At 48.2% G+C, this 22061-nt stretch overlaps 1 protein-coding gene across 1 annotated transcript in view; it reads left to right on the forward strand.

Annotated features, from left to right (window-relative positions):
* Positions 1-16012, forward strand: part of LOC128838339 (cytochrome P450 2D14-like) — a 34666-nt gene extending 18654 nt beyond the window's left edge. The window contains exons 6-9 of the mRNA XM_054030453.1: positions 8916-9057; positions 10576-10763; positions 11943-12084; positions 15794-16012. Coding sequence (XP_053886428.1) covers positions 8916-9057; positions 10576-10763; positions 11943-12084; positions 15794-15972 — 651 coding nt within the window. The 3' untranslated portion in view covers positions 15973-16012. The remainder of the gene's footprint in view (positions 1-8915; positions 9058-10575; positions 10764-11942; positions 12085-15793) is intronic.
* The last annotated feature ends 6049 nt before the right edge of the window (positions 16013-22061 follow it).

Here is a 22061-nt window from a genome sequence, read left to right on the forward strand (position 1 = left end):
AGAACAGTCATACAGATGACAATAAGGGTCCCAGCAACCAAACCCTGGGGATAGAGTCCAATCATACTTGCTTTCTCCCAAGTACACTTCCTCCCGCCTTGTCCAATTAAGGCAGAGAATACCCTTTCCAGAAGAATAGTCGCCAGGGGCTACTATCCTCAGTCCAAACCCCCGTTCCATCGTGGACTATACTCAAATTGCTGAGCCACCATTTGGGCTGTACAGGCTGGGCTACCCAAGGCCATTCATTTAATTCCCCGGGGCCTCCGCATACCCAACAGTTACTGAGGTTAATGGATTTTGCTATTGTCTCCCCCCAGCTGTAAAAACCTATTTTCCCAACCATAATAGTGGTGGAAGCACATAAACAAAAATATTAACAATAATTTCATTATCTTTTTCTAAACAGTCCCTTTAGTCCGTCTAAGTACTGATACTCCCAGGTGGAGTCTTCACCTGTGCCACCCCGGGCATCCGGAGCCGGGGCGGGCAGAGGGCCGGTGTCCTCTTCCACTGACTCAGTCTCCGGGTTAGGGTTCAGAAACCGCTTTACCCGCGTATGGTGTGTCCATTTGTCACTCCCAAGAACTTTGACTGCAGCTTGGCTGATAAGCAAGACAGTATGCGGGCCGTCCCACCGTGGTGTAAGGGGGTCACGCTTCCACTTCTTGACAAGGACCTTATCACCGATCTGGAACGGGTACATGGGCTGGTCCAAGGGAAGGGCCTGAAAAGGCACCGCGTCGATGCAGCTGTAACAAAACAGATTGCAACCCAGAGACCTGTTTCCATAAGGAGTCCTTCCCCATTTCCCAGTTTACATCCTCCCGGAACCCCGGGATAATGGTGAAAGCTTAAGACCCTTACGTGGGGCCCTTCGAATGCGGGTAAGGGCGAGCGGTAGCGCATCAAGCCACTTTAAACTAGACTCTGTGCATAGTTTAGTGAGGGTATCCTTGAGAGTCCTATTCATTCTTTCCACCTGTCCCGTGCTTTGCGGCCTCCAGGGGGTATGCAACTTCCATTGTATACCGAGTGCCTGGGACACCTGTTGCAAGACTTCAATACAGTCATGAGTGGGGCTGGTCTCATAGGAAACCCAAGGGTCAGGCAATAGGGTAGCTAGGTTGAGGGAGCTAACTGTCCTAGAGGTTAAGTTAGGGGCTAGCAAGGGCCCTACCTCATATCTGGTATGTCGACTGGGATTTAGATGCTTTTCCCCAGCGCCTGTCCCCAGTATTTGAGGCATCCCGTGGGGAACCACAACCTCAGTGTTCCCCCCAGGGTAAACTTTTCAGCCTCCTGTACAAGGAGAGCGGTTGCTGCAACGGCCCATAAGCAGGCAGGCCACCCCTTGGCGACAGGGTCCAAGACCTTCGAATAGTATCCAATGGGTCGCCAGGTTGGTCCTGACCTTTGGCACAGGACTCCAGCTGCCACCCCTCCTCTTTCATGAACGTATAGGGTGAATGGCTTCCGGGAATCTGGGAGGGCTAGAGCAGGAGGCTGAACCAAGGCTTCTTTAAGCTCTCGAAATGCTTTTTCCATTTCCCTGGTCCATTTCCAGTGGAGCAGACCTTCTTTAGTTAAAGACTCATATAGTGGTCTGGCTTTTCCGCCATAGTCAGGGATCCAGAGTCGACAGAAGCCAGTCAGTCCCAGAAAAGCCCTTAATTCTCGGGGGTGCCGGGGTTAAGGGCTGTTAAGTATAACCTGGATTCTTTCTTTACCCAAACTGCGACTCCCTTGGCAGAGGTGGTATCCAAGGAAGGTGACCTGCTGCTTAACCAACTGAGCTTTTTCCTTTGATACTTTATACCCCTGTACCCCAAGGTGATTGAGGAGCTCTACAGTTTGCTCCTTGCAGACTGTCTCTGTTTCAGTACTTAAGAGCAGATCATCGCAGTACTGAACTATGTTACATGCAGGATGGTTAGCCAGGAATGGGGCCAGGTCCCTTTTTAGCTGGCTGCCAAAAATCTCTGGTGCACAGGTGAGTCTCTGTGGGACAACAGTCCAAAGATATTGGGCCCTGTAATGGGTGTCCGGATCCTCCCACTCAAAGGCAAACAGTCTCTGCTATTAACTTGTTAATTTGTCTTAGGTCCTGGACCAACCAATACTGCCCATTAGGCTTAGGCACCCCCATTATTGGAGTATTGTATGGGGACGTGTCTTCCTTTAACCACCTGCACTGCAAAAACTTTTGAATCAGGGGTTTTAACCCGATCCGAGTGGTTAGCTTAAGGGGGTATTGTCGAATTCAGACTGGGCTGCTTCCCTCCTTAAGGGAAATATGCACTGGTGTAGCATTCCTGGCTCGGGCCACGCCTCCTTCCTCCGCCCAGACCTTGGGATTTACACCCCCCTCCCAGCAGCTGGCTTCCAGGGAGTGATCTCTAGCATTTATGAGAGCCATCTGGTAATTAGAGGCTTGTTGCTTAGGGATTCTGACTTCCATTGTCCCGTTATCGAATGAGATCTCCGCCTGTAATTTAGTGAGGATATCTCGTCCAAGCAGCGCTATGGGGCAGGAGGGACTGCAAACAAACTGATGGGAAATTTGACGGTCCCCTATTTTTACTAGGAGAGGCAAAGTTTTTTTCCAAAGCTGTAGTTTGTCCCTCTATCCCCTGGACTATGGCACGTTCCCGAGCTCTACCTCGGGGAGCCTTATTAAGGGGGAGCAAACTAAGGGTGGCCCCAGTATCAATAAGGGCTTCAATTGGGCTACCCTCCACTTTAATCTTCACCTGGGTCCCCCGGCCCCCCTATGGGGAAGATTCCTCCCCTGAACGTCCCGTACCGTTGTAGAGGATGGGGAGGGACGGGGATTTATCTTTACGTTCCCTTCCCATGGCCTGTCGCCGGGGGCACTCATTCTTCCAGTGCCCCTCTTCCTTACAGATAGCACATTGATTTCGACCCAGGTGAGGGCCCCTCCCCTTCCCAGGTGGCCCTGGCCGTCCCTTAACCTTGCCCCCCCTCTCTGCATATCCCTCTCTTAGGGCCATGGCTAGAACGCGGGCCCCTCTCTTCCGCTCCTCATCATCCCTCCGATCATAAACCTTCATGGCTATTTCTAAAAGTTCCTCTATATTTTTGCCCGATGCCCCCTCCAATTTTTGCAGCTTCTTTCTAATGTCCTCGTAGGACTGCCCAATGAAAAGGGGTATTAGTACCCGTTTCCCGTTGCTATCCTCAGGATCGAGGTCTGTGTATCTTTTACAGGTATTACAAAGCCGTTCGTAAAAAGCAGCTGGGTTCTCATTCTTTTCCTGTTTTATATTATATAATTTGGCCCAATTTGGGGTTTTTCTAATGCAGCGTTTCATCCCCTGGACTATAGCCGTGGCGTATTGGCTATGAGAAGCCCGTCCTGCTGCGTCATTTTTCCAGTCAGGAGGGCTCTCAGGCAACCGCGTAGCTACCGTGGCTGAGTCTCCCCCTGTCTCAAGTACCCACTCGCGGGCTCTTGAGAGGACTAAACGCCTTTCTTCCGCGGTTAATAGAGTGTTAAGAGCGACCCTCATGTCACCCCAAGTAGGGTTATGGGCCGTAATTAAGGTCTCAAACACTGCTGTTAGCGGGGCAGGATCCTCCGAGAACGGGGGATTTTGTTGTTTCCAATTATATAGATCACTAGTGGTAAAGGGGACATATATCATAGTGAGTTCACCATTGGGGGCTACAGCCTCCCGCAGTGGACATAAATATTTCTGCTGCAAGGGCATTTCGATTATCCCACCACTCTTGCCCGGGGAGCCAATAAGGGTAAATCTAGTATCCCCAGGGTTATAATCAGTTGACATCCTCCACTGTGTTACGGAGTTTTGATTTGTTATGTGACCAGTCTTGCTCCTGGTGCGGTCAGACACTGAGGAGCTCAGAGAGGTCGAAGGGGACTCCTGTTTGGAAGAGCCCTGGTGGCTTGGCTCACCCCTTTCAGCTGAGGCATTATCCTCAGAGATGGGGGGGGAGTTTTCAATTGAGGATGCCAGAACGGGGAGGCCAGGATACAAAGGGGGAGGGGGCATAGAATCAGGGGCAGAGGGAATTACAGCCTGCGGACAAGATTTCTTAACAGGGGGACAGGGTTTCCTAATAGGGGCACGGGCCATTAAGGTTTTAATATTTTGTGATCTACATTTTTGCAACCATGGGGGAGGATTGGCCACAAGGTCCTGCCAAATGTCTATATAGGGATATTGGTCCCAATGCCCCTCCCGGGTCACAATACTATGTACAGCTTGTACAATCCCTGGTTTGAGTGTCCCCCCCTCGGGCCATTCCACCCCGAATGTCGTCCATTCAAGAGTACAGAATTTCACAAGGTTGTCTTTACATAATACAATTCCATAGTCAGCCTGGCGTCTAAACGCCTTCCAGTTATCCAGCATACATCCCAGGGGTGTCCCGGAGAAAGTGCTTTGTCCAGACCCCATTATGCTTTACCCCAAAGTTTTCCCAGACAGAGGTATCAAGAGGGGGAAGGGGTAGGGATCTAGTCCTCACTCAGATATCCGCTGGGTCACGAGGTTCGGCTGACCCCCCTTGCAATCAAGATATCCTGGTCACCGGGTTTCCCCTCGCAGGAGTCTTGGGGCGGCTGAAGTCAGCTTAAGCCTCAGACCTGTCAGCGGCACTCATTCGTCTTTCACACAGATCCTTTAATCAGTTACAATCTCGGTTTCCAACACACCATTAAGAGGAGAAACAAGATTACCCCCCCCAGAAACAAGAGTATTCCCTGAGGTTGTTCCAAGTCCCAATAATTGTTAAAAACGGCCCATGGACTTGTGGAGTTAGTTATGTTACTCATTGGCCGTTATTTGCTTACCCTTTAACCAAAAACACAATAACAAGACATTTACAAAGCTACAATAATGTTAACATACCTTCCTGTATACAGGCTGCCTAGGGGATTTCCACTGTCCAACCCACACCTCGGGGGCGTTATTCCTCAAACCCAGGAGGTAAACGCACTTACCGCCCGAAGTGGCCGCGTCCGGCAGTCAGACTTCCCCTCCTTCTGAAGCCGTCTTGCTTCCGTGTCCTTCAGAGTTCTCTTTAGAGAGGACGCAGCCGCCCCGGCCGATTGTGACGATCCGAGGCCCGAGCAAAGCAACAGCTCGAGGTGGCCACTCCTCGGAATCGCCCTCGGCCGTCGGTCAGTGCCCTCTACAGGGAGAGAAGTCCCGGCGGAGTCGCCATTTGTTAGCCAAATGGGCTCGTTTCCCCCTGGAGCTGCCCAATTACCCCAAGGAGGCACGGGAGTCGAGAAGACGGCTTCAAGTTCTTTATTGATCAGTCAGCTGAGCGGGTGTCCCCCTCGACTCATGCCAGAGGGAGGAACACACCTTACAAAGCACAACTGGGCTTTTTTATACAGAGAGACAAACAACTTAGCGTGTCTAAATTCTGCTAACCTATGCTTTGTTTAAATTCAGTTCTAGTAGTAATCAGGATACATCTGTTTAGCTTCCCGTCCTTCACATTCCTTTCCCAGGGTCCGTCCAACCCCCTCCCCTTTGCCATATATCTTCTATACATCCTGTATACGTGCAGCTTTATGCATGGGAAACGACAGTGAGAACTGAGATAAGCATCTTTACTGGGATAACAAGCAGAAGCCGAGATAAACATGTTTTTCAGTTTTTGGGCCTAACAAGTGGAACATATATTGAGGGGATATATATACACACATACAGAGAGCATGAACAGGTGGGAGTTGTCTTACCAACTCTGAGAGGCCAATTAAGTAAGAGAAACATTTTTTTTTTTGAAGTGATAATCAAGCTAGCCCAGTACAGACCGTTTGATAAGAAGTGTGAGAATACTTACAAGGGGAGATAGATTCAATGTTTGTAATGGCTCAGCCATTCCCAGTCCTTATTCAATCCTGAGTTGATTGTATCTAGTTTGCATATCAAATGATTCTGTACTGACTTCATTCTGGTCACTTTGTGCTTTACCTAGGAGTAAAACTAGGGTTATATTTTCCCACTGCTTGGAAACCCAGCTTATTAAACTGGATAATGCCATTGATCTATTTACAGCATAAGGTTGATATAGAGTTGTAACTAACATTAAGACTGATGCCCACTATACATTTAAAACTAAAAGTTGGCGTTGTAAAAATGATGTGGGTTTCCAACTCTACCGTGTCTCAGTCAGGGCAGAGCGCCTTGTGAGGTGTCTTCACACTAGCTCAAGGTCACAGACTCACGGCTATATTATATTATATTATTTGCATCATTCTGTCAATAAATCAGAATTTTTTCTATAGCGCTACTTCTTTAGTGCTAGTCCACCAGCATTACAGTGTGCTTAATTAAGTTAAACTGTTTTTAATAAAGTGCATGTGGCAAGTTTTCCAATACTGTAAGCTTATGTTTGTGTCACTAAGAGCAAGTCAGGCATAGGGGCACCAGTTTAATAATCCCGCCTAGGGCACCATAAATCCTAAGGACAGCCCTGATTGGAACTGGACTGGAACCAAAGACCATCTTGGAAGCAACATTACCAGCCCAAGCAGTCAAAAATCATGAGTTAGACCTCCCAAAAACACAGGTTCTACTGCCGCCACTTCATTCATTCTTTGGTGGCAATTCGGCGGCAGGCCCTTCCCTCCGAGAGGGACTGAGGGACCCGCCGCGGAATTGCCGCCAAAGAGCCGGCCCTGGGGGAGGGCGCAATTTTATATTCTTGCCTCGGGCACAAAAATACCTAGTTACGGCTCTGCTTCCATGGACTCTACTGGGTGCCGTACCTGGGTCCTTCGCTCTCTTGGCCGTGGAACAGCCCTGACATAAAGCGACCATGTACAGTTTAGAGACACTTTTTAATCATTTTGGCAAAGGTCACAGTGAAGACTTCCTTCATCCTTCCAAGTCACAGCTTCGTTCAAAGGCAGGCTGCTGGGAATTCCTCTCTGGATATGTTTTTATATCTTTCTAGAACAGCTGGTTGCAAAACTGAAACAATGAAACATGGAAGCGTGTCACTTTTGACAAAATTTCATTTAGAAAAAATAAATATGAAACATTTTGATAGGCTTGAAACATTCTTTTTTGAGGTTGTCAGAAAGGCAATTTCAATTTTTCATTTAGAAATTACTTAGTTTAATTTTTTTATGGTTTGTTTTATTTTTATATTTTATTTATAGTATTTTTAAAATTTTGATTAACCTGAAACCCTTTTTGAAAAACTTTCATTTTGTGGGAAATTTCTAAATTTCAACTTGTTCTGATTCGTAAACAAGGAAAATTACATTTTCATTGGCTCTTAAATAGCATATTAGTTATTGCCCATGTTAAGTCTACATCCAAATTTACAGAATTGCTCTGAGAAAATCTAGATAAGAAACCCTTACAAAACAGACGTATAAAATCCACCGCATTACAAAAGATAGCCAGACTACTTCCTGCTGTGATCCTGTCATATCTCGTATGCTAAGCAAGGTGGCCCTGAAGAATACTTGGTGGGGAGACCTGTCTTGTAGAAAATGAGATTGTCGGTTCAGTAGGTAGCACTGAGGTCCTGATCTCATAGACGATACCAGGGCAGGAATAGGGACTGTCAAATTATTATTCACCGGTACATATATGAACTTTTGGAATCCTGATGTTAATTTGTTGGCTGGCATGTTGGCTGCACCCTGCTCGCTATTACATGGAATTCCTGACCTGATCGAGTGTGAGTGCTCACACTAACCTCTTGTGGTTGCAGAGGCACAAATCTCTAAAACTGACTGGAGACCCTCCTTTAACTCTGGTGGTAAGAGACTGTGAGCAGAGTTTCCCGCGTGCATATGCTGAGTGTACTGAGCAGCATCAGCCAGTGAGACTCTGCCGTGCCTGGGGACTCCTCCTCGACCACCACAAGCTCTTTCAGGTGCCTTTGGCAGTGGTGCTGGAATTAGGGGGTGTTACCGCACCCCCTGACTTGAAGCAGTAATAACAAACACCAGATACAGGTTTTCCATCATCAGCACCCCCACTATAAAAATTGTTCCCGCACCCCTGGACTTTGGTGGGTCAGAAAATGCAGCTGAAGTGTCCACCAGCGCCTCACGGAAACTTTGCCTGACACAGGCGGGACAGTGCAAGCAAGAAACGTTCTTGAAAAGGAGCCTCTTCCATGTTGCTCAGCACGCAGTGTTGGCAGGCTGGTCAAACTTCCTGTAACGGGCAGGGTGGGCAGTAAAGCTTTCCCACAGTCAAACGCTAGAGCGGCCACATTCTGGGAGGGTGCTAGGGAGTCTGGGATATGGTTGGTTTGACTCGGGTCTGTCTGCTACGGTGTGGATGCCAGAACCCCAGGTTAATGCCTGGGCTAGAAAATTCTTAATGTAGGGTTGACACTCCACATAGACTTCTGCAGGGGTAGTCAATTTTTTGTCAAGGGTCAAATTTCTTGGTCAAGGTATAGGCAAGGTCCAGACTGCAGAGAAAATTAAAAACAACAGCAATAATAATTAATAAGTAAATAAAACGATTTCAGGGTCTGTTCAAAAGCATCTAGCAGTCCAGATTTGGCCTGCGGTCTACCTATTGACTACCCAGTGTAGATGCTCAAGCCCATGGTTCTCTAACCCAGGGTCAGCTGAGTGGTCAAGTGCCACTAACCCTGGGCTTATATTGCAGTGTAGACATACCCTGTGTTTAAGGAGCAGAAGGTCCTGAGCTTTATTCCGGATGAAGTCCATGATGTGTGGGATAAATTATTACCTTGAAATGTATGCGACCAAGGAGTCATTACAGTGTGTGGTGTCATATGCACGTGTTTTGCTGCACTCTGCAAACAATTCAACCTTTCAGTCTGAGAATATGAATTACCACTATCTACCCATCTACACCTCTATCCCCAACAAAAATCTTAGGTCAAATCACGCTATCTTTTGTTCCCTTCAGGCTAAAGAGCATGCGGGGAGCAGTTTCAATGACAACAACCTTCGTTTGGTAACAGTTGACTTGTTTACCGCTGGCACTGAGACCACCTCCACCACCCTGCGCTGGGCATTGCTGTACATGCTTCTCCATCCTGACATCCAGTGTAAGCAAGAGGACTGGTGGAGATGGGACCGGTTCTCCCAACCCTGCATCTTCCACTGAGAACTTCTTAGCATCTGCTGTCATCTTTGTGTTCTGGGCATATGAAGCTGCCGTAGCAGCAGTCACAGCTGTGATTGGGGAAATAATTCCACTGGAAAACTCTCTGAGGGGGAGAGCAAAGATCTGTGGCAAGGGAGAAGGGAGAGAGCAAGCTCCTGTTAAAGATTTCAGTGTCAGAGGGAGCGCTCACCATTTTTCTTCATGACAAGTGCACTTTGAGGCCCTTGTAGCTACTTGGTAACTCTTCCTTCCCTTAGGGTCTCCATAGGGATAAATGCTAACCTGCTTAAATGCTCTAATGCCAGAGGAATAAGTACATAGGTGCCGACTCCATGGGTGCTCCGTGGTTGGAGCACCCGCGGGGAAAAAAAATGTGGGTGATTAGCTCTACTGGCAGCCCCGCTGATCATCTCTTTCCCAGTGCCCCCTGCCCACCACGGATCAGCTGTTTAGTGACGTGCAGGAGGCGCTGGGGGGGGAAGGGGGTGGAGCGAAGGCAGGGCGCACTTGGGTGGAGGGGGTGGAGCGGGGGCAGGAAGAGGCAGGGCAGGGGTGGGGCCTTGAGGGAAGGGGTGGAGTGGGGGCAGGGATTGGGGCAGAGTGAGGGTCAAGCATCCTAGAGGAAATTAGAAAGTCGGCACCTATGCACAAGTGGGTCAAATACAGTCTGGGTAAGGTGGGATGTCTCTAACAATGAGCTTATTAACCCATAGAACAGAGGATGACTATGTTAGTTGGGCTGAGTAACTGAAGATGAGTGTGCTGTCCTTCAGCTCCTAGTTCTGCATTCCTCTCTTTCCTACTCTCTGCAGAGCTCACTTTGGCCTTTGCCCCCAACCAAGGCCAATACCCTCTTATAGATATCTCTAGTTAAACTCTGCCTCCCTAGCACTCTTGCTTCCAGAGGCTTTCACCAATTTCCCTGTTCAACAAACACACAAGACCTGATTGTGAGGTCAGGAATTAGCAGTTGGGAAGCAGAGCAGTGCATGTCTGGGGTATCAAAGAGGCTTTCTGGTTCTGTGGAGGTGAGAGAAATTTGAAGTTGGTCCAGACAAGGACTATGCCTTCTCCCCACTGCTGGATATCCTTCCTGACCCCTGAACAAGTGCCCCCGACACCAGACACCTCCCAGACACTTAGAGCACCCCCTTCCTAGAGATGACTCACTTGTAAACTGCTCAATAGTTGATAGGAAGCTGGTTAACAAACTCACAGATTATAAACCCACATTATTAATTATTATTATTATACTTCTATATTATAATAGCTCCCACAGGCTCCAATCAAGATTGGTTCCTTGTTGTTCTCAGTGTTGTACAAATAAAGATAAACAGACAATCCCTGCTCTAGAGAGTTTACAGCCTAAGGGTAAATCCGTAGGCTCCCCACTTGTACGGTGTTGATGTACATCATTAAATATGGTACATCCTCCTCAATGTAAAGGGTCTTTTTCCAGGTAAAGTCCATGAGGAAATTGATAAGGTGATTGGCAGGGACAGATCACCCAAGATGGAGGACCTAGCGAACATGCCTTATACCAATGCTGTGATCCGTGAAACTCAACATTATGGGGACATCGCTCCTGTTGGCATGCCTCACATGACATACCGGGACACCGAGCTCCAAGGCTTCTTCATTCCAAAGGTATCTATGGCCTGGCAGGGGATGCAGACATCTTCTCCCCTTGCAGACTTATCTCCTGAAGCTGCAGACATTCCATATGTGAATCTCCCCAAGGTTCCGTGCGGGGGGGGTGGAGGAGGGAGGTGGAGCACCAGGCCCTGAATCACACAACCATTGGTGAGTTATCAAATGTGCAGTTTTGAAAGGGCTTGGGCCTCAGGGAGCCTTGTTTATGTGGTTAGCTCCATCTTCATCAGGTCTCTGAATAGCTGAAAAAATAACAAATCGAGCTAAAGGATTGTAATCATTACAAGGGAGACTGTAAGTTTGTCTTGGGCACCTTATAACATTCAGTACATCTGCTTGAAGGTGGAGAAAGGTAATGATGATTAACTGTGTGGAATTTGGAATGGGATATAGAAACTACCTGCTAGGTCACCAGTTCAAATCCAGAAGAGTAGCAACTAAAACTCTATTATCTGAAGGCTGTACAGAGGCCACTGTGCATCTCAGTCAAGTTCCAAATGGACAAGAGACAATGACGGGCAATTATTGCCTTCCTTGGTGACAGTCTCACTGGAGAGACCAAAGCCATACAATACTCAATTCCACTTTCGCCATTAGAGGAAGCTCCTCTAACTCAGGCCTAAGGCATGTGAGAGGGAAAAGATCTCGCTTTTTCTGTGAAGACAATGAGAATTGTAGTTCAGAGTCTCTCAATCAGCACACTCTTACCAGAGCTAAAATTAACTTGAGAAAAATTTGAAGGAATTGGGGAGTAGAAGCAATTTTCATCCCATGAACCTCATTAGACATGAAAACACCACTTGCATACTCTTACGCTATGTCTACACTATGCACCTTTTAGTGACACTTGTGCTGCTAAAAGGTGTGTCATGTAGCCGCTCTTTCTTTGTCGCCAGGAGAGAGCTCTCCCACCAAAAAAATTCCACCCTCAACGAGAGGTAGTAGCTTTGTTGGCAGGAGAGCTCGCCTGCTGACAAAGCAATGTTCATTGAAAGTGTCCCACTCCACTGTGCTATAAGATTATACAATTAGGTATCTGAGGTGGGTTCTGTGCCTTCCTCTGAAGCATCCTACAATGGCCACTTCTTGAGATGGGAAATTGAATGCAGAGGGACTGGCCTGTTCTGATGTGACAATTCTTATGTACCCCGTTTCTTCTCTGGGGTGGATCAGGGGACGACAGTCATCACTAACTTGTCCTCAGTGCTGAAGGATGAAACGGTTTGGGAGAAGCCACACCAGTTCTACCCGGAGCACTTCCTGGATGCAGATGGGCAGTTTGTGAAGCGAGAGGCCTTCATGCCTTTCTCTGCAGGTAAATCCAAGGGGAGGAGCAACTGGGAGAGGCCGTCCCTGTGGAAATGAGGCACAGTGCATGAGAAATGACCCACTACTGTTATGGGAAAGTGAGTCTCCTCTAAAGGAAGGTGTCCCTCTCATCATAAGAGCAGCTTCCTCATGTAGAAGATCAGTGCAGTGTGTGCTGAGCTGGGTCTGTTCTACAGTGCCCTGGTGGTACCAATATATGCAACCTCTGCAAAATAACTCCCTCTCTCTATTTCTCCAGCGCAGAAACTCTGGCCTTGAAATTCTGTACTTAGGGTCAGGCCTTGAGAGCCTGAGCAGCTTGCCCCAGGGCCTGTGTAAACCACTCGGCCAAAGGGAAGCAGTCCTGTATTCTGTACTCTGCAGTAAACTGGGCAACCCTCACCTTAATTAATTCATTGCTCATCTTCTACCGCTGTAGTTATTTAAATAGAAAATAAACTTGTTACAAATCAATTCCGGTTGCTTATGTAACAAACCCACCTACCCAATCCCTGAGGAGTGCAGAACTGCCAGGTTAAGGAGGACCTTCGTCCCTTAAGCCTATACACCCATCTGTCACGTTAGGCTCTGTTCTTCATGAGCATGCTGCATCTCCCCAGAGAAATTACTTCATACTGTAGTACATCTGCTTGAAGGTGAAAGCCCAGGAATTGGTTTAGAAGCAATGTGCACACACACAGGTGAGGTGTGTGTTATTGGGAAAAGGATGAGGTCATAGTTAAGGATTTCTGTTAAAGCATGATCAAAATTGTTGTGTGCCACATACTTCTTTATCTGTTGCAAGGCACCCTGATCAAAGGAAGGCGTTTGTTACTGGAGGCTCAGAGACCACTGCAATGGGGTACATGGATCAGTAGTGGATAAAAGGGAGACGGATGTTCCCAGTTTCCCATATGCTCCAAACTCACCAGAGAGATGGGAAGAGGGAAATACTGATTCTCTGATAGACACCAAAGGAGGCCAGCTGTGGCTGGTGGAGGGGCTGTCCTAACCCCCTCTGGTCATCACATCCACAGCAGAGAGATTTCTGAAGTGGTGGGGCATGGCCTCTGCCAGGTGTGTACCAATGCAGCCCAGGAGTTCCAGCAGTGGGAGCTGTGAAGGCTTAGCCAGGAGGATCTATGCACTGAGCAGTGTTATAGCTTTGCCACGGGACCTTTCCCAGTGACAAGATCACCTCCAAAAATAGACGAACACTTAGCAGGGTGGTTGGTGCTTTCTAGGTTTGTTTCAATGCAGCCAACCGTTTCAGTTACAGAGAGGGGTTGAGGTCCCATCAAAGGAAAAAAACGTGTCACAAACTTAGTTAGGCAGCTTCTAACGCATTTCCAGAATACTCTGCAGTACTGGGGGGGTTTTCTCTCAGTACTAAGCTGACCTAGATATTGGCTCAGCAAGTACATCTATACTTCAGACTGGGGGTGTATGTACCAGGTTGAGTACACATACCCACGCTAACTCACCAATAGCATGTAGGAGTGTAGCCACTGCAGCGTGTGCAATGGGAGGGGCTGGTCGCCCTGAGGATGATCCCGTCCAAGATATTAGGTATCTACTCAGGTGGCTAGCCCCTCCCGCTGCTTGCGCCCCCCTGGCTACACTTCTGTTTTTAGCACACTAGCTAGCTCAGAGTTAGTGGAGGCACATCTCCTCGAGCTGGAGATTACACCTTCCAGCTCAAAGTGTGGACGTACCCTTGGTTAAAAGCCAATTTTGTTTTTCGTTTTATGATTTGATTTTAGTCTGTAAACAGGTAATTGAGCAGCCACCTTCCATTTGTGCCAAACTGCAGTGCAATGAGTGTCTCCCCTGCACTCTGTGTCAGTGCCTGCCTTGCGCTCTCTGTGGAGCAGCAGTTCCCAAATTGTGGCTCACAACGCTAAATGGGGCGGTGCCATCAGCACATGGGATCGTGGTAATCCTTCGTGTGCAGAGGACGTCATTTTGCTCTGTAAAGCATAATCTCACCTGCACCAGATGTACAAGGTCACACCGGGTGGAGGACACCGGTTTGTTGGATTCTGCCACATGGCGTGAGCTCATGCTTTCAGTGTGTCTGAGATCGTGATGTGCCGAGGAGCCCATTTTGCTCCTCCATGGTGTCTGGGGTTCTGGCAGGAAATAATTAAAATGGGGTCACACTAGCAAAAAATTTGGGACCCGCTGGTCTAGAGCCTCACATAATTCAAGAATGGACTTTTTGTTAGCAGCACAAAGCACAACACCTCTACCTTTCCTATTTGCTCAACAGCCACGCTAGATAATAGTGTTGCCGCTTTCCATCTTGAACAGCTAGTTAAATTTCACGGCCCTGGGGATATTCCATTTGGAAGTAGAGATTGATGGAGTCAGGTATTTTCTTTGATGCAATCTCATTTATAAGGAACATACAAAGTCCTGCTCCTTTGAACACAGGAGGAACCAATAACAAAAGGAGCTGTTTCTTAGCTTATAGCCCAAAGCCTCTTTTGCCAACAGACCCAAAAGCTTTTTCCCAGAGTCACACTGCACTCACAGGCTACTACTGCTTGTCCTTCTTGCTTTTGTCTCTGCCTCTGTCTGTTTTTGTCTGTTCTCAGTTTTTGTGTGTTCTCTCACACACTCGCAACTCCCTCCTTCCCCCGCCCCCCCGCATCTCCCCAACCTGGTCACAATACCAAGTGGAACTCCCTACCCACCTGATGCTAGTTTCTGGAAAGATTCTATTAGGCCTTGTTTTAGGTGTGGGTTACAACTATCTTAAGTGAAGGGTGTGTTCACACAGCAGTTTGAATGAGGTTTTGAGTCAACCCATAGCAAGGTTTCAGCCAGCTCATAACATGGTCTGACCCATAACTCATTCACTTCAGGTATCAACTCATAGACTTCAAAGTTTCATTTTACTATCTTCAAAGAGGAAGAGGGGGTGTTGTCAGAAAGGTTCCTAACGACCAAGAGAAGGATTTTGCAGTGGCTATGGGAGTAGATATGGCACCAGTGATGTCTTTCAGGCTGGCAGTGAAGTGATCCTGTTTGTACGAGTAGTACAAAGGCTTGCTGCAGAGGTTTAGCCTGACATGGGTCATTGGTGAAGATGCACCACTTGTATTTGCCTCAAGTCCAGGAAACCAATGTCCCCAGATTGCACTTGAACCAGAATCTCCTGCTTGGTAGCATGGGCATGTTGTTCCACCTCAGATTTCTCTATCTAAAGGCATTTATTTGCCCATTTCGATTCTAGAAGGCAAGAATTCCACAAAGAGCGTATGGGACAGATCTTCAACTGGTGTAAAATATCATAGATCCTTTTATGTCAATGGAGTTATGTCAATTTAACCAGCTGAGGATTTAGCCCTGTGTATTCGAGTGTCTCTGACCCTTTTGAGTCAGGCTAATGAGGCAGTAATTCCCCTTTACAAATCAACTGACAGTCCTTGGTTTTATCATTTCCACTGAAGCGTCTGGTGCTGGCCACCATCAGAGACAGGCAATCAGATTAAATAGAACATGGATCAGTCTGGAGAAGTATTTCCTAGTTCTTCCTGTTCACACAGGGTCTGGGAAGAGGGAGACTCACCATCTGCTGCATATGGAGGCAGATTCTCTGTTCACTCCAACCTGTGCATGAGCAGTAAGGGTCTTAGTCCTTCGGTGACTAGTTATTGTATCCTCCTCCTCTCTGCCTTCTCCCTCTTTTCTCACTCCCACACTTGCAGGTCATCGTGTTTGCCTGGGGGAACAACTGGCCAGGATGGAGCTTTTCCTCTTCTTCACCAGCCTCCTGCAGCATTTCACCATCAGTCTCCCTGAGGGCCAGGCCAGGCCTCGAGAGGATGGACGCTTTGCTGCGACACTCACCCCACACCCCTACCAGATCCTGGCTGTCCCAAGATAACAGGAGTGCTATTTCAGATGGAGGAGGAGGGCAACTTTAACCATGATTCCAGGGGCTACTTAGGCACCTGAAAACTCTAGGGTTTTCTGCAGATAATAACTTGAAAATTAGCTGATAGGAGCACTATTTTAATATAGGAATTAGATACAAAGAGAATTAAATAAATATTAGGCTCACTCAACTGTAACACTAACATGTTGTCACATCTTCTGTCAAGTCACTTAATGGACACTGGTTAGATTTAAAATTTTCATGTATATTCTGACTTTGTTACTAACTCTTGAAGACAACAGTTGAAACAATTGTAGAAAATTCGAATTACTTTCTAGCACTTTTTGCCGTTCACCAAGCTTGGAATAGACCATTTAATGTTGGAAAAACCCTGCTAGGGCAAGGCCCCATGAGTTTATACTGCACCTGCTTGGGGGTGTATGGGTGTTACCTCACTCCAAATAATAAACTAGAAACTGATCTTAAACAGGAGTGAAACTGACACTTTCAAGTCACTTTCACAGTATTGCCAACCCCAAATGTTCAAAAATCATGAATCAGGCTGACCAAAAATCATGAGATTACATAAAAGTAATAGATTTGGTGTTCTTTTTATTTGCCTTCTGCTTTTTGAGCCTTTAGGTGCACTATGATCACATTTTGAAGCTTTCTCCACAGCCACAAGGGCTAGAAACTTTATTTTTCTTTAAGAATGCAGGCTGAAATAATCACATATCCACCTGACTCCAGGGGCTGGGGCTTTAAGGAAAATAATATTTATCATGAGACTCATGACAAAATCATGAGAGTTGGCAACACTTTTCTCACTTCTATTTAAAGGCTAGTTACTTTCCAGAAGGCTCTTAAACACAACACTACAGTGATCGAGTTGCAGTTCTCACCGGAGAATATTTAAAACCAAACACCAAGAAAATTCCAGATTTTTAAAGTTGAGGGAAAACTGGAGACTTCTGAGGTGTATGAGGGCCACTGCAGGCAGGAAAGGAAAATAAACAGACACAGGAGCTCTGGGCAGCTCTTCTTCTTGAAAGAAAGTTGGAAGATCAAATCTTCTAGTCCTTAATCCAGTAAAACTTCTATTATCATCAACGCCTCCACTCATAGATATTAACATGTGCTCAATAACTATACACTTTCTCCTTAAATATCAAAGCCATCTTATCCATGGTTACATTTTATACACATTGGCTCAGGGACTATGTATTCTGGCATATTCTGAACAGTGCTGAGCACAGAGATGGTGCCCAGTGAATAATACAAATCCTGACAATAATCGTCGACTTTATGGACTCTGTGGATGCAATTTCTGTTCTTTGTTCTGGAATTGGCCTGGATACATGAAACCCTAAGAATCTGAGGCATAAACACATCTGATACTCATACGACATGTTCTTCTTCCTTCTTCTCAAACTCAGAACAAAAAATGACAAAATAAAATGGTTTTCAGTTAAAATGTAAAATTGCACAGCAGCCATTGCTCTATAGCCCAGCCTGGGGCAGAACCTGCCCCCTCTTGGGAGTTAAGTGATCTCCTCTCATCTGACTCTCATTCTCTCTCTCTTTCTTCATCCTTCCTGACCTCTGTGCTGCTTTTCATGCTGTCAACCATGACATCCTTCCCAAGTGCCTGGGACCGTTTCCTGGAGTCTCGGAGAACTGGCTGCCTTGGTTTTCATAGACTCTAGGACTGGAAGGGACCTCGAGAGGTCATCGAGTCCAGTCCCCTGCCCGCATGGCAGGACCAAATACTGTCTAGACCATCCCTGATAGACATTTATCTAACCTACTCTTAAATATCTCCAGAGACGGAGATTCCACAACCTCCCTAGGCAATTGCCCCTATCTACCAGAGTTCTCTTTTTTGCAGCATGCAGCAGAGAAAGAGGCTGGTCTGCTGGATAGGCAGGGCCGGCTCCAGGCACCAGCATTCCAAACCGGTTCTTGGGGTGGCAATCTGCAAGGGGCGGCAGTCTGTGTGTTTTTGCTGCCCAAAGCAGTGCGCCGAATTCCCGCCACGGACGGCGGGGGCAGTCTGTGTGCCGTTAGGGTGGCACGCGCGTTTCCGTGGCGGCGGCAATTCGGCGGCAGCTTCTATGTTCAGCTGCCCGCGGCGGCAATTTGGCGGCTTCTGTCTTGAAGACAGAAGCTGCCGCCGAATTGCCGCCGCCGTGGAAACACGCGTGCCGCCCTAACGGCACACAGACTGCCCCCGCCGTCCGCAGCAGCAATTCGGCGCGCTGCTTGGGGCGGCAAAAACAGTAGAACTGGCCCTGTGGATAGGGATCTAGCCCTGTGGATAGGGATCTAGCCCTGTGGATAGGGATCTGGCCCTGAAAGGCCTGGGCTCTGCTAGCCCCATGGACTTCCTGTATGACCTCAGGCCAGTAAGTTAGAGACAGAGTTTCAAAACCTTTCAGACACCCAAAGATGCAGCTAGGCATCTAGTGGGGCTTACCAAGCACCTAACATAGACGCATTTCAAAATTCCACTAGGTGCCTGTCAAGGCTCCTTCCCCACTCTGAACTTTAGGGTACAGATGTGGGGGCCTGCATGAAAGCTTCTAAGCTTAACTACCAGCTTAGATCTGGTCCGCTGCCACCACTCCCAATGTGCTAATTCCCTTCCCTGGGTAGCCTTGAGAGACTCTTCACCAATTCCCTGGTGAATACAAATCCAAACCCCTTGGATCTTAAAACAAGGAGAAATTAACCATCCCCCCTCCTTTCTCCCACCAACTCCTGGTGGATCAAGATCCAACCCCCTTGGATCTAAAAACAAGGAAAAATCAATCAGGTTCTTAAAAAGAAGGCTTTTAATTAAAGAAAAAGGTAAAAATCATCTCTGTAAAATCAGGATGGAAAATAACTTTACAGGGTAATCAAATTTAAAGAGCCCAGAGGAATCCCCTCTAGCCTTAGGTTCAAAGTTACAGCAAACAGAGGTAAACACCCTAGTAAAAGGTACATTTACAAGTTGAGAAAACAAAGATAAAACTACCATGCCTTGCCTGGCTGTACTTACAAGTTTGAAATATGAGAGACTTGTTCAGAAAGATTTGGAGAGCCTGGATTGATGTTTGGTCCCTTTTAGTCCCAAGAGCGAGCACCCACGAAAACAAAGAGCACAAACAAAAGCCTTCCCCCAACCAAGATTTGAAAGTATCTTGTCCCCTTATTGGTCCTTTGGGTCAGGTGTCAGCCAGGTTACCTGAGCTTCTTAACCCTTTACAGGTAAAAGGATTTTGGAGTCTCTGGCCAGGAGGGATTTTATAGTATTGTACACAGGAGGGCTGTTACCCTTCCCTTTATAGTTATGACAGTGCCTAAATAGCTTTGAAAATCTGTCCTTATGTCTGTGTGTGCCTCGGTGCCCCATCTGTATAATGGGGATAACAGCACTGCTCTACCTCACTGAGGGGCTGTGAGGAGAACTAGGTTAGAGATTGAGAGAGGCCACATAAGTAGCACAGGTAGAGTGGGAACCTCTCTATACACTGCTATCCCTTCCCTGGGGTTTGCCCCCTTCTTTTCACCTATGCCCCAAAATCTCCCTTTTCTGAATGTAACCTTGTCCCAGAGGGCTTGGCTGTATTTCTTCTGAATCATCTGGGGTCTCTCCAAAACAACTCTCCCTCCCCACTCCACAGTACCCCCTCTCCCTGTGGTTATGGTACTCACCTAGGAGACCTAGATTCAAGTCCGTGGTCCTCTGAGGCAGTGTACAAATTCAAACCTCAATGGGAGAGATTAAGAAAAACCCACTCCATGGTACCCCCTGTCCCAGTGGTTATGGTACTCATCTAGGAGACCTTATTTCAAGTCCCTGGTCCTCTGAGGCAGTGTAGAGATTTGAACCTGGGTCTTCTACATCCTAAGTGAGTGCTGTAATCACTGGGTTATTGGGTATAAGAGCGCCTCCTCCTCCAGCTGTGTTTTATGTGGGGCCCGACCCAGTAAACATGCTCTAAGGCAGCCTCTGAGTACCTCCAGGATTGGGCCCCACAGGCAAGATAGCTGGGGAATGCCTAGTTTGTGAATCCTGCTAGGGCTTAAACATGAGTTGCTTTTCACTTGCAATGCTGGAATGCCTGACTTCATGGGGTCTTTGGGTGGCTGTGAAGAACCCCTACAGGACAGACATATATACAGCAACACGCTCTAAAAATCTGATTGGACATTTATTTTTAACACAAATCACCATGGGCCAGAACTGGTGCGGGAAAAAGATGTTACTGAATTGACTGTGTAATGTATGTAGTACACAAGTGCCCCAGACACATGGCTGCAGCCTGTCTGCTTGACACCAGTGGATTGCATGCTCATGGATCTAGCTGGAAGGAAAATCCTGTCTTGTGAGTGTCTGTCCTAATTACCACTTGCTTGCTGGATAAACCACTTCATTATGGGTTAGTGTCTACACAAGGAATGTAGATCGCATGGGGATAGCTTCCCAGGCAGCATGATTTCACATCTTATTCTACCACACTAGGAAGCTATCTCCCATGTGAACTACATTTCTGCATAGGCATTACTTACCATCACTGCTACATTTATGGTTTACTCTCTTGCTTGAAAATGTGGAGAAAAATATGCTCATTGGTCCTATTCTTTACATGTATTCTCGGTGTCACATATATAATGCCTCCAACAGGGCGTCTTTAGGATTTATGGGGCCCTACGCAGTATTATTAAACGGGTGCCTCTATGCCCGACGGCAGCCCAGGCTCGCAGCTGGGAGGGGAAGAAGGGGAAGGGACGAGGCAGCAAAGGAGACTGAGACCCCCGGCCCACCTTGTGGTGGCTGAGAGTCACAGTTCCCCGCCTAAGGACACTGCAGTGCGCGCTGGGTGTGTGGGAGCCGACCCGCTCTTACCTGCTGTCATGGGTGGTGAGTGAAGCTGCTGCTTGGGGAGGCTAGCTCCCCAGCCCACCTCTTCTGCCTGTGGCCCCACCCATACTCCACCCTGCTCCACCCCAGGCCCCGCCCCCCACTCCGCCCAGGCCCCCCACCTCCACTGTCTCCCTCCTCTCTTCCATCCCCCTCCCTGCTCACCCCCTTCCAGCCAAATCCCTGAACCCAAATGAAGCAAATGACATTAGAAAGAAATTGCAGAAGAGTGTTTTTTTTTTTAAAGAAAATGGAGCACGTTTTCCACTGCATGCCTAGGGTTACCTTTCGTCTGGATTCTCCCGGATATGTCCGGCTTTTCTGAGTTAAAAATAGCATCCGGGGGGAATTTGTAAATATCCGGATTTCCCCCCATGCAGAGCACGCACGGCTGACAGGGCAGCCGGCCGGATTGCGCCACTCGCACGGGACTCCGGCAGCCAGAGCCCCTCCTCCGCTTCCCCCTCCTCTCCCCTGCAGCTTGAGATCACTCCCCTCCTCTCTCTCCCTCCCCCCTTCCTCCTTCCTGCATTCGCAGATCGCTGGACGTTCGCATCGGGGCTCCGGCAGTCTGGAGCTCCTCCCCCTGCTCTCCCCCCCGCTGCCCAGCGCGCCGCTCCGCAGCACTCTGCAGGGGCGGGAACCAGGCTATGCGCTCCATGGGGGAGTGCGGCAGTGTGTCCGGCTCCACGCGGAGCCCGACATGCTTTTCTGAGCGGCACAGTAAGGGGGCCAGGGGGTTGGAGAAGGGGCAGGGAGGTTCTGGAGGGGGCAGTCAAGAGACAGGGAGCAGGGTTGGATGGGTCGGGAGTTCTGGGGGGGGCTGTCAGGGGGTGGGGAGTGGTTGTATGGGGTGTGGGAGTCCCGGGGGTCTGTCAGGGGGTGGGGAGGTGGATAAGGTTTTTGGCAGTAAGGGTACAAGTAGGGGGTAGGGTCTCAGGAGGGTGCAGTCAGGGGACAAGGAACAGGGAGGCTTAGGTAGGGGGTGGGGTTCTGGAGGGCAGTTAGGATCAGGGGTCCCAGGAGAGGTAGTCAGGGGACAAGGAGCGGGGGAGGGGGTCGGGAGTTCTGCGGGGGGCTGTCAGGGGTGGGGAGAGGGATCAGAGCAGTCAGGGGATATGGAGCAGAGGGGTTTAGATGGGTCAGGAGTTTGGGGGGGCTGTCAGGGGGTGGGGAGTGGTTGGGTGGG

The sequence above is a fragment of the Malaclemys terrapin genome, chromosome 1 (genome assembly GCF_027887155.1).
Source record: "Malaclemys terrapin pileata isolate rMalTer1 chromosome 1, rMalTer1.hap1, whole genome shotgun sequence".
In the NCBI taxonomy this organism is placed as follows: Eukaryota; Metazoa; Chordata; order Testudines; family Emydidae; genus Malaclemys; species Malaclemys terrapin.